Below are 16571 nucleotides of genomic sequence, written 5' to 3'. Positions count from 1 at the left end.
AACAAGCAATCTTTATACAGTGAGTAACACATTAGCTTAGCTTAGGTTGTACCGGGTCCTTAATAGTGCTCCATCAAACTATTATCTATATCTAGATAGCATAGATCTAGCAAATATAACTCTATCAAAGGCGTCAACATAGATCTATCAACTATAATTTCATTACACTTTGATTTATATTTAATAAGACAACATTTTAGGTCCCGATTATCGACATTGAACATCAGCTAAAGAGTGCCTGGATAAAACTGAAATAAAGTCAATTTCTTTACTATGGATTATACTTTTATTTGTAATATCATAATATGACCGTATTTCAGACATTATCGAGCCATCATTAGGCCGGTATTTATAGGTATATTTAAAGCCACTGCTGACGTATATTACATAGACGTCAAAGTGCTGAAACTGATTTATATTGTACATTTACACATACAAATGCAATATGATTATATCGACTATGCATCGGACCATCATCTGATTCGGATCTATTCTGACAAAATATCGATCATAAAATATATACTTTAGCATTGCTCAATGGAATGTTCAGATATATTTATTTAAATGAGAAAACGTTGACCATGAAATTAAACACATTTTAACACCGAGTACTTACTAATATTTTATATATAGAGACTATTATGGCAATTGAAATAAAACATTTTAACGACGATGGCTTCGATAACAATATGTTGACAGCCATGTGATAGTAAACAAATGGAATATCCGCCTTGACTATGTAATAGTTAGCTCACATGAATTAAAATTTTAATGATAAAGAAGATCGAAGCTAAATGACTTAAAATACAACCTCATAGACTGACACTGGGATTGTGTATGGAATAAGTAGCAGTGGGCGTAAACACCAACGAAAGTTAAAATTCTAAATGAATAAGCCTAGTCCTTTTGGAATGTCTATATAGAAAGTAAAATTCAACACATTGTAAACCAGACCACTATCTACGTACACGTAAAACAATGTAAACCGAAACAGTAGCTACGTACACGTAACACAATGTATACCAGTACACTATCTATGTACACGTAACACAACGTATACAAGAACACGCAAGATAACAAGCAAACAGGCAAGCGTTGAAATGTAACAATGTAGCGGAAGGACAATCCCCGCCTCCTTCAGAATATCACCCGAGGTCACAGTGGCGTTCACATCGTGCAGACAGGTTTGATACCGAGACACGCTGGTTGAAAGACATCTGAAATTAAATTAAATGCTTTAAAATAAATTATCGCTAGAAAACAGATATCCAAATGAGCATTTAAAATCCAAAGAATAGAAAAGAATGTGCATAAATCACACCTGAATGCACCATTTAAGACTAGAATAAGCCAACATTTTCCTGAGGGAGGTTTTGAAAAAAGTTCTACGTTAGGAGCCTTAATTTATCCTGGGATAAAATCATGGACGCGCTCCTGATTATCGCAACAAGAAGTGCCATTAGAAAAACATTCGATTGTATTTCGTATCATATGTGTTATAAATTAATAAATAAAAAATACACTGTAAACTTACGATATCGGCTCCAATCCTTGTAACGTTATAATGGTGATGGCCGATAGAGGATATTGGATGTGAGAAATGTACCGCGCCCAGTCCATCCACCAAGGGAATCTCTGGGTAATGAAGCCACTGAACAAGAGCGAAACAAGTATCACTGTATTCCCTGAGAGCATAGAGGCTTTCATGTTCGTAAACAAAGCCCCAATCAGCAGCCCAAGACCCTGTAAAAGAAAAGATAATTGTAATGCAGTATAACTGCGATTGCTCAAGGACGCCGGGGACCGAGCTTAAACCTGGAGTTTTTCAATATTTCGAACCACCCAAGTTTGCACTTTAGTCTGTTATTAAATGTCTTTCAATGTAATTGCATTTTTTTAAGTCGTCAGTTTAGTTCGATACGGATTATGTATTGCGTTGTGCAAATCGCTCATATGTTTAAAACCTGTTGTTTACTAAATGTGAAAAAACAACTAATGCATAATTAGCAAAGATTATTTTTACAAAAAACAAACCACACGCCCAATATCGCTGCTCAGTTGCTTTAGGAAGTTATTTACATTGATGCTTAATAAAAGACTTTTGAAATTTGTTGAAAAACATGATCTGATAAGTAAATTTTAAGCTGGTTTCAGACCTACGTTCTCGACAGTTGATATTATTTTCGTATTAAAAATGCTTATAGATTTCCTGTATGTCTCACGCAAAAAGCTATTCTGTGCGTGCATAGATCTGAAAGCTGCATTTGATTCCATTAATAGAAGTTTCCTTTGGTTAAAATAAGAGAACTATTTTTTGCAAGGAAAGTTTATTAATGTTAAATATGTACGAAAAGGCTAAAAGTTGCGTTCGAGTAAATGGAACATGCTCGGACACTTCCCATGTTTTATAGGGGTCAGACAAGGAGAAAGATTATCCCCCTTATTGTTTTCGTTTTTTGTAAATTATCTACATGACTATTTTCAAAATAGCGGAGTTGTTAATGGCTTTATTATTACAAATAATAATTGTTTAGAGAATGATTGTTTACAGAATGCCCTACATGAATATGAAAATTATTGTTACGATAATAGACTCACAGTCAATACCTCAAATACCAAAATTCTTATATTTACCAGATTGCCTAGATACGAGTTCACTCTTTGTAAGGCTATTATGGATGTAGTGTCTGAATATAAATATCTAGGAGTGAAATTTGGTAGAAGTGGTTCTTTTTGTAAAGCTAAAGAACATATTGCAAAGCAAGCAACAAAGGCCATGTTTAGTCTATTAAAAACAAGCAAAAACATAATGTCTATCTATCGATCTACAGATTAATTTGTTTAAGAAAATTGTAAAACCGATTTTATAATATGGATGTGAGGTGAGGGGCTACGGAACTAATCATATTTTAGAAAAAGTACAGTTGAAAATTTTGAAGTATGTACTAAATATGAAAAGCAGTACCCCAAACTGTATGGTATATGGCGAAACCGGTGTAAAGCCATTGCAAAAAGATATTAATACACAAATGATCAGTTATTGGTCAAAGCTTAATAGTCGCACACTGTATAAAACTTCCAGTGTCTGTATTTTATGTTATGCTAAGTAGATATTTGTATGACAAAAGAATTAGAAACAATGAATTTCAATGGATAAAACATAAACGAAATTTATTTGTTAAATGTGGTATGAATAATTTTTAGGAAAATCATGAGTTTCCAAACACATTATGGCTTAAAAAGTCCGTTCAAATGAAATTATCTTATCTATTCAAAAACGAGTGGTATTCTACTTTAAATACGTCAAGAAAATGTTGTAGCTTTAGACTGTTCAAAGAGAATTTTGAATTCGAAGAATATTTAGTTAAAACACCTGCTCAGTTTTTGAAATATTTAGTTAAATTCAGAACAAGAAATAATAGACTACCAACTTTGTGATGAAACAGTATTGGTGATGAATTTCATTATTTATTAGAATGTACCTATTTTGCCGAATATAGAATAAGATTTATTGACAGACAATTATACCTATATCCTAATGTTTTAAAATTTAAAGAAATTATGAATATCAATCCACATGATTATATAAAATTCATAAAATTATGTAAATTCCTCAAGTGTATTGTTAACAAATTAAGTATAAGAATGTAAAACTATGTTCTACTCTACATGTATTTATATATGTTTGATATTTAAGTTTCAATAACATAAAAAAGTATTCATATTTAGAAAATTTGTACTATTATGTCCAATAATATTTTAATGCCTCATTATGTTGTATTGTATATGTACGCATGCTCATTTTGTCATGTATTTATGACATGAGTGATGTTAAATAAACTTGGAAACTTGGAAACAAGTGCCCTTATCAAGTGTTAGCGGGCATGCGTAAACAGTGATAATTACGGTGACACAGAGGTGTCATCCACAACACTGTATTTATAAGGTAACTTAGTAACTTGTGGCTACAACTTAGTAAATTGTGGCCACGACTTAGTAACTTGAGACCATAACAGAGTAAGTTAAGGTCATAACTTAGTGGCCAAAATAAAAATAAATTGCTGCGGATGTCACCTATGTGCCAACGTAGATAATCGTATTTTTGGGGGTTTTTTTCCATTCATATGTCATTGCAGATGTTACACTTTGCGAAATTTTAATACCTGCCGATTGTTTGTTTAATTTAGATCATGCTTTTAGGAAAATATATAAAATTATAACCTCGAGTTATTCATAAGGGTTTGCGAAGGATTTGTGTATTTGGGACGGGAAATGGTGATTGACTCATCGACTTATTTTGGTTTCGATCCAGCGTCAGTATATTTTATATGAAAATAGAAGGAAAAATTGTTGGGACTAAGCTTCGACCTCGACTGAACGCCGGTTTTCTGAAGACCGCCTGTTCAAACGACCGCAGTTTAACTGTATAAATGTATTTTGTTTAGATAAGATCATGCTTATCCAGGGATTATTACGCATTTAAAAAAGATGAAAGACATACAGATTTACTCTCAGACATGCAGACTTACTCTTTTTGCGATATTCATTTTAAAGTAATCACATTTTCTGCTAGTGATTGATATTATGCCGACATACCTCGTGTATAATTTACTTATAAATCTGGAAATGCTTCGTAGGGTTTAAATAAGAGGAGCTTACAAACCTGTGCACTAAAAACGCTGAGCATCAAAATGGGCCAAGTCATGAAAAACTGTCTAACGTTGCCCAATCCAGACATCCAAAACACGAACGTATAGAACAACGATGGAACCACGATTTTTAACGGTAGTTCGCTCACAGTTTTGGCAAGATAGTAAGCAGACAGTCGGTACGCCCCTGCAGCCCTCTCTTTCGAAATTATGCCTCTCTCTGTTGGGACTGAAATTAATATTAGAAACTGAAATGTATATCAGAAACACACAATGTTTTAAAATGTTCATGCTTTGATCATACATGACAAAAATCTACACATAAAAACACAACCAGTTGAAGTAAAACGGTTGTAATTATACTAAACTATTGCACTAAACCGATTAATAAAATTGGATATATTACTGGTACATATAAATCATATTAACTTACAAATATCACAATCTTTAACTTCCCTTAGCCGTTCAGTACTACACTGCCACCATGATAATCAAAATACCTTGACGTCGTTCAAAAGTAACATTATGTCATTTGAAATAAAATATGGGTTATTTTTATCTTAGAAAACAACGTTATTTAAAAAAGCAATGTAACTCTTTTAAAGCTGAAATCCAGCTCTGATCGTACTTGGCGACAGAAATCTTCCCTGCTTGTCAAGGGAGGTCACTGCATAGGAAATTGTTACACTTAAAATACTCACATGTTAAGATGGCTTGTATTGCAGGTTCAAATGTCCAAAACGTAACGCAGAAAAATATCTGAAATTAAACGTCTAGATAAAATACACTTATCAAATAACGGTATCTGAAAGAGCTTTGAGTTTCATTTTAACTAGAATGACAAAACGAAATCATAACTTACAAGACCCATTCTGTCTCTAAACACATCTGCATCTTTCGGAATTTGAAAGAAGAGCACGCCTGCAACAGCTGCCATTACCGCAAAATGCATCAGGTCGTGATATTCGAATATTCGGCTTTTCGACTGTTTGTAGTTTCGCCATGTCAACATTTTGAACTGCGTCCAGAAGTCTGTTGGCCATCTTGTTTGCTTGTTCTGCACGTAATCTAGGTCAACATCATCCAAGGTTACAATCGTGTTTGTGGAGTCTGAAAGTATCACAGTATTGTCACTAGTTGATGTGTATGTCCCAGGCCATACAGAATTGGGTATATGCTTACAAATAGAACGGAATCAGAAAAGCTAAAGTCTTGCAGGTTAATTACTCATTTAAGGTAAGTATGTTTTCGTTTATCGTTGCATAACCTTCACCATATAATCAACTTACCATGACCCTATTAGGATAGTTTTAATACACATTTTAGATAATATAGCCAATCTGATCATAGCAATCACTAGTTCCTTCCCCATTTTCCATTTTTGAATTTCAATATGTTTACGCGAAATGAAAATCAAGACAAGTTAAGTATGATAACAGTTCATAATTTTTATACACACTTACATTTTCTTGGCAATATGAGAGTGTGACTTTCATTACGTTTGAGGTCACCATTGAAGCCTTGGTCAGCAATGAAACCATTATTTAACTTGCCATCTGAAATTGGTTGAGGGTGTGGTCTGAAAATGGGAAAATACTATATTTTTGTAGAATACCCATTAACAGAAGATAAATTAGAAGATACATAATTTGTTTAATTGAGCTTTTGATATCAAACACTTACTGAAAATGGTTCGATTTGTGTAGTTGCACAATTTCATCGAGTTTTGCCTTTTCAAGTTTCATTACCGCCACTGAAAATGAATCACGGGTAAAATATAAGGGTGCAGGCAATAAAACATTATAAAATGGTTGTCAAGCAAGAGCTAGATGAATGTTTTTATACCTCAACCAATAATCAGTACAATAGGTAACTGTATGTACAAATATGGCCTACCAAAACTACGTCAAGTATAAATTAAACGAGAATTAGAGTTAATTGTATTTATGCTTTAATTGTATCCTTATGAGCAAAAACAGGACGATGTTGACAAGAAAAATTCACTTATTAGTTATTCCCTTTAACTGCCAATAACTATATATCTATAATTATAAAAACACAACCGACGCACACAGGAAATCTGCCGGATTGTATAAAGGATCACAAATATGTCCAAGCCTTTGCAGAAACTCCAGTGGTTTTTCGTGTGCTTGTCCAAAGTATGCTACCTAAAAGTAACATAATATACAAGTGCTTTAGCTTTATTTACATTTGCTGACAGTGTTGCAACAACTATCACAACTTGTAGCATTCCTGAGTTACAATTGTGTATGAGTTGTCAGTAAAATCATGTTCGATGTTACAAAAACTGATAGTTCATAGACACATGAAACAGTACTAGCATAACATAGGTCATTTTGAGGATGTCCAAGGGGCTGTTATCAATTACCACTTAATATATTACACTAAATCAGTTTTGAATCAAAGTGTTATGATTTGTCTATAAACATAACAGACAAAAGGACTGAAAGAAATCTCTGAGGCGTGTCTAGGGACAGGGTTAAGAACGACATTGAATACTACTGTCCCGGATGTCCATTTCTTGTGTGAGCTAGCAATTGGAAATGAGTCACATACCTGGCCATGTGCAAGAAGAAGAAGAGCGTCGAAGATATGATAAATCTGACTTGACGGCTGGTGAATCGTCACAATGACTGTTTTGTTGTAGCGAGAGGCAAAACCTTTTAGTTGGCCAATCAGGCTGAGAGCTGTGCTAGAATCGAGACCTGATGTTGGTTCCTAAGGAATACATTTTCAATAGCTTGCAAGTAATTCATTGAATGATAAACCAAACAAACTACATAACCATTTATGAAATACATATACATGTAACTTGTCATAACGCACGCCTAGGTACGTTTAACATAATGTCGAGATCAATAGAATATAATGCTTACATCCAGAAGAAGAATATCTGGATCAGTAAGCAGTTCACACGCAATGCTAGCTCGTTTCTTTTCTCCGCCAGAAAGTCCACGAATAAACATATCGCCAATCACTGAAATACATTTAACATAGTAATATACAATTGTTTGGATAGCGTTAATTTCCTGGTTTTATGATAAAACAAAGGAAACTGCATGGACAGGATAAGACCAGGTAGTATCATCTTGCGTCTCAAGATTCAGACTCAGGCTCAGAAAAATGAATTATTTAATGTTTCAAAATATCTATATTATTACTAATTGTGACAAAAGATGTGTGCCTGATTGTAGAACAGATTATTAGTAGCAGATACAGTAATTTTTACCTTCTTTGCTCCAATAATTTCCTTTTTACTACAAAATAAACATTTTGTTTGACTTCGTCTGAATCTCGAGCTCAGACTCAATAATTATGCGAAAAGCTACAGAAACAAGCTCAGTAGCAAAATGTTTAAATATAAACCCGGTTTAATGGCAGTGGGTAAACGCCAAAGACATAGAACATAAAATTACAAACAAGAAACATGGAAAAACAGCACAAAACTCCATAAACAGCACAGTGCATACATACTATATTTAAAAAACTAGATATGTTAATCAAGAATTGTTAGGTACCGCCTTGGAACGGTCAGTAATATGTAAATTTACTGGGAGTTTAAACCAGTTTGTGTGCACAACCTGGACGCCGTTATGTAACGCCGTTATGCCTGAAATGTTAACCAGCAACGGCACAAAGCAGACGGACAACTAATCAGCGACTCAGAATCGCGCAATAATACAATGAATACTTCAGGTAAGGGCCAGGCAGTCGAACATTAAAAAATAGACTCTGTTAAAGGATGCAAAGCAAGGGCCCAAAACAACAATGAAAGTTATAATGAGGGTTTAAACCAGTTAACTAGCTAGGGCTCAACCTAACATATAAGTCTAAGTTATAACGTCGATAAACCGTCCCATTCAACGTCAAATTTGTTAGATGCTTATCGATTTTGTTCTCAGAAGTAGTAAAAACATAGATTATACCGAATATGGGTTATTAAGGATGATCAACGTATTTAAGCACAGCTTTTAATATGGCACAATAAATAGGCCTTATATTGCGTTTTTACACTTTTAAATCACTTAAGCACCTTGGGGCCGTTTTTAAAAAGGATTTTAGTCGTAGCTTAAATTATCTTAAATCTGTATAAAATAACAAATTGCTATACATGAACAAATATTATGTCCTCAACTTCATGTTCATTTTAAATGTCGGCAAAAGTTCAAATAAGCAGCAAAATAATGAAAATGTGGTACTATGATGTTTTCAATTTACGACTGAGATCGAATAAAATATTTATTGAAACGGCCCCTTGAGTCTGCAAACCCTTTGTGCACGCAAATTAATTTCACTGACCGTTCCAAGGCGGTACCTAACAATCCTTGATAAACAGACCTTGTGTTTTATATATATTAGAATATATGCCCTGTGTTGTTGTGGCGTTTTGTGCTGTTGTTCCATGTGCCATGTTTGTGATTTTTTGTTTCTGTAGTCTTTGTTTTTGGCGTTAACCCAGTGCCATTAAACGGGGTTTATGTTTAAACTTTTGGCTACTAAGCTTGTTTCTGTAGTCTTTCATATAAATATTTCAGAAGCTTTATATATTCCTGAATATTGATAAGCAAAGGTTGTTTATCCGTACCAGTATTTTTACACTTGCGAATGTCGAGGACATCAATGATCTCTTCCAGTCTTTGTAACTTTTCTTCTTTCGGAACACTCTCTGGTAGTCGAATCATTGCTGTAAACTGAAGATAAAAAGTATTTAAAACAAATCTAACAAGAGCTGTCATAGGCACAGCGCGCTCGACTTTTCTGCTATTTTAAGTTTGATTGCAAAGTTTTGGTAAAACATGCCAGGCTTACTGTTAAATTAAATAACATGCAAATCTTAACCCCAATTTCTAAGTCGAATTATAAATGGCCATTTTTAGCAGTTTATGTTAAATAAAGTTACCGAGCTTGAAAAATTAAGTGCGATGGATTGTTAAGAACTTTTGTGTCAAATTCCAATGCAGTTCATAAAGACGTTGCTGAAATATTGACTTACATAGATAGAGTTATGTTACTTGACTGTTAAAAGCTTAAACGCGATTCATCAAGCAGTTGGTGAGTTATTGTTCATACATGCAAAAGCTTAACCAGAAATACGAAGTCGAATAATAAAAGGGCAAAATGTATAATATATGCCATATAATTTATAGTTATAGGTTGAATGGTTGGGATACTTTGTATAAAGTTCCAGTGCAGTACATCAAGTCGTTGCTGAGATATTGACTTATGCATGCTTACATGCAAAACCTAAACCAGATGATCTAGGTCGCAAAATAAAATGCCATTATTTACATCATATGAACAATAGAGATATCCAACTTGATTATTTCAGTAATTTGGATAGTTTCAAACTGCCTAAAATTTCATTGCAATACATGAAATATTTGCTGATATATTGACTTAAATATAGCAAAATTCGAAACCTTTACCAGAATTTCTAAATATTTATATAAAAAAATACAGAAACAAACTCAGTAGCCAAAAGTTTAAAATTAAACCCCTTTTAATGGCACAGGGTCAAGGCCAAAGACATAAAGCAGAAAAACAAACACTCACAAACAAAAAACATGGAACAATAACACAAACGTCCAAAAATACAGGACTATAATTTGAATTACATAGTGTTCGTTCTTAAATGATAATGTGTTTTTTTCTAGTCTTTAACACAAACATCACTACTAAATGAAATGATGTTCAGTGTTAAAACATAAATATGTAAAAAAAAGTTAATGTGAGCTGGCACCATGAAAAATAATTCTACAAATGTACATATCTTGCTCAAGACGGGTTTGTTTATACAATAAACAGTTTATCAACAGTTGCTTGTTTCGTTTGTATTTAGTTTTTTTCTTCTATCTACCGTTGATCGTTTGTGTCCGTGAACTCGTACTGCAAATTCGTGTTGGGTCAAGCGTGAGGTTCTTGCCATATAAACTTGATTTAGCCCCCAGTAGACCCGTGTTCAAGTGAACTCGTGTTTCACGGACTGTTCAGTCATCCCATCATTAAACATTCTTTTATCTTTTCTCTAGTCTCGTTGAACTTGTTTATGTTTTTACCTACAACAATATTGTTAGTACAGTCCAATATAAGCGCTTTCGTCTTCTAAAAGGTGTGTATGTTATTTAAAGTTGTGGAGCGGTATTCATAAAACTTCTTAAGTCATTTTCTAACTTAAGTCAATTTCTTAAAATTTTCAAAGACAAATGAAAAGAAATGTATAAGTGTTTATAACATTAAAGTATGGGTTTGTTTTCAATAAGGTCAATAGAAATAATGTATTTTTGAAATTCTTTATTTTTTATTTCATATGACTAAAGAGATAATAAAATAAGGAAAGTGTCTTAAGTTAGAAAATGAATTAAGAAATTTTATGAATACCGCTCCTGTTGTTTATCTTAAATACTGAATTCTATTTGTGTAAAATGATGATCTCAAGTAATGTTTAGACCAACAACATTGTTACATGATTTTAAATCTCTTTATATTATTTTTATATATTTGTTCTCATTTTTGAGAATGCATCATGCATAAATATGATGCATAAATAATTCAGAGAATGGCTGAACATAGCCATTTCAATAACATACGTGACTTTAAGTGACATTAAGTGACTCGCTCATGGTTTGTTAAATGCACTTTTTTAATTACGAAAGAAAGTGTGGCAAATCATAATGAGTGTTAAAACAAAAATACCAAAAGCTGGAACCCTTCAGCAAATGTTGATAATTTCTCAAATATCGTCTCTGAAGACCACAATTTTCATTAGCGTTTATAATGCGATAGAAAATTAATTACGGCTGTGTTAAAGTTCCGGCGGCCGTGTGGACTAGCTGGTTGTTTTCTATTTCTTTCTTGACTATACCGGCGTGGGTTCGAACACCACTTAAACCAAAATACGTTTTATGCTATAACTGTATTTTTTTCTGCAATTTTGATATCATAGAGTAAAATAATGATAAAATAAGTGTTTTTAGATGGATTACCGGAAAATTTATTTTTGGTCCAAAAAACATGAGCGAGTCACTTTAATATTGCAAGCGCTAAAATGTTTCTTTTACAACGTCATTTAAACGCTTTATTTCATGTGGTTTCTTAAATCATAAAAAAGGATCATATTTTCCCATTCATTAAAATTTAGTGTGTTGACTGTAACAAAATGCCTTAAATTTATTGCTGTGTTATTAACAATCATGTCTTTCAAATGCATGAATTTTCCTTTTGCCATAAAAAGCATTTTATACTGTTATAAATACATTATAGTTTTGCAAACAGGCATTGGTGTTATATATTTCATACTTCCCATGGTACTGGCTTGTACATAAGCAGTTCTCAATGACAGTCACCTTAACCTTCTACTACTTGACAATATTTATTCTCTTCGAATCCAGTGATGTTACATATTAAGGACCAAATTTTAAACAAATGTTCTTAACAGACATTTTCATGCTTTTCAAAATTGCCCATGTTTGTCTTTGCCCCACATCGGCTGTGTTTTTAAATACAATCGACAGTGGCTTAAACTGCCTCAGGTTTTAACAAATTGCGATACATCACTATGGGCATAATGCTATGCATCAACATTTTTTTTGCTTAATGCGTGCATTTTCCTTTTGTGGTTTATTTGTGATGTATTTTCTTGTGTATGTGGTGTTTAACATCAATTTTTGAACTTAGATGTGAAATTCTTCAATCTGATTTTTTGTCAGCAGTCTTATATCACTGGTTTCCCGGCATTTTCACATAAATGCATAAATGTAATTACATCTAAGAATTAATTAGTTAGCTGGATTAATGTGTCATTTGTGCAAAAGCGTTATAATTCAGAAACAAATCAGTGTTTTAATTGATTGCATTCATGTTGGTTTTTCTTAAAATATAAGTATGTACGTACATAAAGTGTTTCCCATAGAGTCAGGTTTGAGAAGAAAACATCGTGTTGGAGGACAAATCCAAGTCGACGTCGTAACTGTTTCCCAAACTGAAGTCCCGATAACGTTATTTCTCCTGACGTCAGTTGTTGGCGTCCAGCTACGACATTCAGGAGTGTTGTTTTCCCGGAACCTTTAAAACAAAATGATGGCATAAAAAGCATGTTTTTTCTGACACACTAGTTTATATTGTTTATTTATGCTCAAATACTGTCTTTGAGGTCAACTATTCCCTAAGCCGTTGCTCCCGCCATATAGCAAAAGGCGGTAGCGTTATTTGCTGATAGAAACTATCAAGTGAGGTTTTCAATGTATTTTATAAATGTTAAAATATCCATTACAGGATATATAAGACCCTGTGGGCGAGTGGTTATATTATCGGTTGTTTCATCATTTCTTAACTGTAGAGGCGTGGGTTCGCTTCCCACAAGACAAACATATTTTTATTCTCTGAATGTATTTTTTTTTTAATTTCAGAATCAAAGAGTAAAATGAGTTTAAATATGTTTTTTTTTCAGGTGCATTTTCTGGAAAACTTTTTCGGACCCTAAAGCAAAAGTGAGTGCCTTTAAAAAGATAGTTTAGTTAATAAATGCTCTGATTGTTTCAAATGTTATTTAAACATAAAACATTATGCAATTATTATCATTATAAACAATTTAATAAAAAATTACATTCTCAAGGCAATATGAGAATAAACAAAAAATGCAGGACTTTTCATAATCTGCTCATGAAAAAGTAATTAATATGTTCTTGTGGTGATTTGCGGTATTGGTTAGCATATCAGTCCTGTATACGGGACAAGAAGCCGGGAACTAGCGAGATGTAATTTAATAATGTTGTATTGCATGAATGTTAGTTTATACATTGAAACAATCAACACAACATCAACAGGTTAATATAGTATCTAAGACAGATAATTTATTATCAAATATGCAGAGGGATTTGGCCATTCAAATTGGGGATTTCTAAACGCCTATTCAATGTTACAAAAGTTTCATTATTTCTCAAATTATAAGGTTTAGAATTGTCCATGATAGGTGTAAATAATGCTCTTAAAAGACCGTAGGCAATTCACCTTGATTATGTTTGTATACTCAAATGAACTTTTGCAATTCTCCTCATGCGGACAATGAAACTCATCCTATTTCAGCAATTAGTCTAGCAATTGATACTGAACGTTTTTAGCCTGGTTACAATTTGTGCAGCATCGTATTGTTTTTTTTATATTTGAACTGTTTCATATATTTTATAATTATTCCAGAAAATTTAGGCGTATTCAAGAATTGGTCCCAGCGAGAACGGGTAAGAACTGTCTTACCACAGGAAGCAAAGCAGCGAACCACGCAGGCTACCCTGAGTTCAGTTACCGTTTACAGCCACTAACGTTGGCAAATTGTGTCGCTTGTATCCCTATTGCATCGCAGCACTCATACTTAAAGCAGGCAAACAAATCTCAAACGGTAGCCTCAAACACCTATACATGTAGTAACCCTTACCGAACTCAAGAGCTTGTGCAGAAACTATGCCAGAACCAGGGCCACGATGTTCTGTGAGAGTGTGGTCTTGTGTTGTGGGTGGGGGACCGGAGTCCTCGGAGAAAACCTATTTGTCCGGCTTGGTGACCACTAACCAAACTCACATGCGCCCAGGCCGGAATCGAACCGTGGTCGCCTAGGTGGGAAGCGAGCGCGCCTAACCACTGCGCTAACCGGACAACCATGATATTATATTGATACAAGCAGAACATTACCACATACCTGAGGGTCCCATGACGGCCAACAAATCTCCACTGCATGATGTAAATGATATATCCCGAAGAATTTCATTGGTTTTAATGGCAAAGGACACGCCTTTTACAGAAAGCACAGTATCCTTTGAGACGGTATGCATCTTTGTAGTTTTGATTATTTATCGCAATTTATTTTTCAGCATGACCATTCCGCAAAATCAATTGAAAACTTTAGCAAACATATTTCTTTAAGTAAGGTCAGTCCGTGTTCGTTCTGTCGTACTTAAGAAATGTTATAAATGGTCAACAGTTCAGTCAGGTATTTAATTTGCGGTCAGGACCCGGTTATTCAAGCGTGACATCCAGCGATGATATCTATTCAATAGCATGTACAGGTTTAGCGTGAAAGATCAATACATTGTATTATAATCGCTAGACCGAAAGTTAAATACAATGATCACAAAAGCCGCATTGACTTCTTTCATTGAAATACATTGCTTGCGTCATAAGGGTGTTAACAAAGATTAAAAGAGTTATAACAATTTTATCTTAAAAAAGACGTAAGTAATCATACGTGTACAATGTTTGTAGGCTGTTATCCGGTTTTTAAATAGGCCAGTCAGACAGACAGAAATGTATATTGTCGTAAACATGTTATAAAATAGTATCACGGCAAAATATAATACGTATGCATATATATATACAGAACAGAACAGAACATTTATTGTTAACTTGAACATATACAGTTCATCATTATAACAATAACATAGCACATGGCAATTTGGCAATAATTGATAAATGCGAGAGTACAAAACATATTTAAATTATGTAATAGTTAGATGACATGAAGTGAATTCTTAATGATTAAGAATGGGTGGAGTGAGCGTAGCGAACGAACCTTTTTTTTATCATTAAGAATTCACTTCATGGCATCTAACTGACTTAGAATACAACTTTAGGCCTTATTGGCTGATATATTATCGACGCAAACTCTGATGCAGGGAGTGTGAATCAGATGATTGGCAGTAGGCGGACCTTTAAACACGCGCGAACGTTGAAATTTTTTAAGTCTACTACTCAACGCTTGCTTATCTGCAATCTCATTGGCTGAAAATGTAGGTAGTATTCTAAGAATGGTTTCAACATGTAAAAAGCAATAAAGTTAAGCATGTTTATTCAAAGGGTTATATTGTTAAGGTAGTTTAAAAGCATGTTTGCAATGCAAAGCTTGTTTATAACTTACTTGGTCTTGCATAGTAAAATGTATTTATGATTTTTTCCCTATTTAATTATATCGCGGACAAATCATAACAAAGTGGTATTCATCTTCAATATCATTATGAACACATAGCAGTATGGTCACAATGATGCATGGCATTATAAATGGAGAAGAGAAAGGAATTAATTATCCAGTTGTTTTTTTTTCATTTGTATTTTAACAATGCAATCCCTGACCAAAAGTTCAACTTGATGGGATTTTGAAGAACGATGCAACGCTGAAAATTTGGCCAAGGAGTGCATCATTAATGGGGCTGTTTCACGTATTGGCACCAAAAAAACGAATCTCAGGACAATTATCTAATAAAATGTGTTACGCTTTGATTCATAACTGTAAAAAAAAGTACCATAATGTAAAAAAAAATGTGTCGGAGACCGGGTTTGAACCTGTGTTGCCAGAATTGCAGTCCAGCGTCGTACTCACTGAGCTACAAAGGCTTACTCTAATCGGGTGACATAATTAAGCTATACACCTCGGTAATATCACGTGATAACATAGTTTACAATTTATTTAAGTTTAGCAGTTATTTCGTATATTGACATTAAAAATGATTACTGGGTATGTCTACCAGGTAGAATTCATTCCTTATGCGTGATCAAATTGTAAACTATGTGGTACTTTAGTTAGTTAGTTTCAATGCATTGTACACATCGATGCCAAGTTTATATCAGTTTTCGACAATTTTCTTCTTTTTTTCCGCTATTTTATCATACGAGAAACAGCCCCTTTAATATACAAGCAAATCAAAATTATTTCACACTTGTAGAAGCAGAAAATAGTATAGTCTTTTATAGGCAAAGAATTATTTTCATATATTTTCTGTCAAAAAATATATATATAAATTAACACCTCTTGCTTGATTGTTTACATCGGTTGTGACCCGTGGTGACCAATGTGAGAACCCCTTTAAGTCACGTGATTCCTCACCCTGGTTATTGCAGCCATGGGTTGTATTCAATCTT

General features: G+C 33.7%; 1 protein-coding gene across 1 annotated transcript; it reads right to left on the bottom strand.

Moving 5' to 3' along the window:
- Nucleotides 1-989: 989 nt before the first annotated feature.
- LOC128229820 (uncharacterized) lies at nt 990-14491 on the bottom strand. The gene is made up of 12 exons (XM_052941643.1): nt 14359-14491; nt 12562-12731; nt 9256-9361; nt 7547-7647; nt 7227-7388; nt 6717-6817; nt 6113-6228; nt 5512-5759; nt 5351-5408; nt 4664-4878; nt 1535-1743; nt 990-1217 (listed from the first exon to the last, which is right to left on the bottom strand). Exons 1-12 carry the CDS (start codon nt 14489-14491, stop codon nt 1031-1033), a joined length of 1806 nt encoding a protein of 601 aa, XP_052797603.1. The 3' UTR covers nt 990-1030.
- Between the last annotated feature and the right edge of the window lie 2080 nt (nt 14492-16571).

The sequence above is a fragment of the Mya arenaria genome, chromosome 4 (genome assembly GCF_026914265.1).
Source record: "Mya arenaria isolate MELC-2E11 chromosome 4, ASM2691426v1".
Classification (NCBI taxonomy): Eukaryota; Metazoa; Mollusca; class Bivalvia; order Myida; family Myidae; genus Mya; species Mya arenaria.
This window is presented reverse-complemented; position numbering and strand designations above follow the sequence as displayed.

Bases quoted from the DNA above. Each gene is read 5' to 3' on its own strand.
- LOC128229820 (XM_052941643.1), bottom strand. From the start codon at position 14,491: ATGCATACCGTCTCAAAGGATACTGTGCTTTCTGTAAAAGGCGTGTCC. The intron at 7,389-7,546 runs GTAAGCATTATA...TGTATTCCTTAG, and splicing joins CAGATATTCTTCTTCTGGAT to GAACCAACATCAGGTCTCGA. The intron at 6,229-6,716 runs GTCGGTTGTGTT...TCCCATTTTCAG, and splicing joins CCGGCAGATTTCCTGTGTGC to ACCACACCCTCAACCAATTT.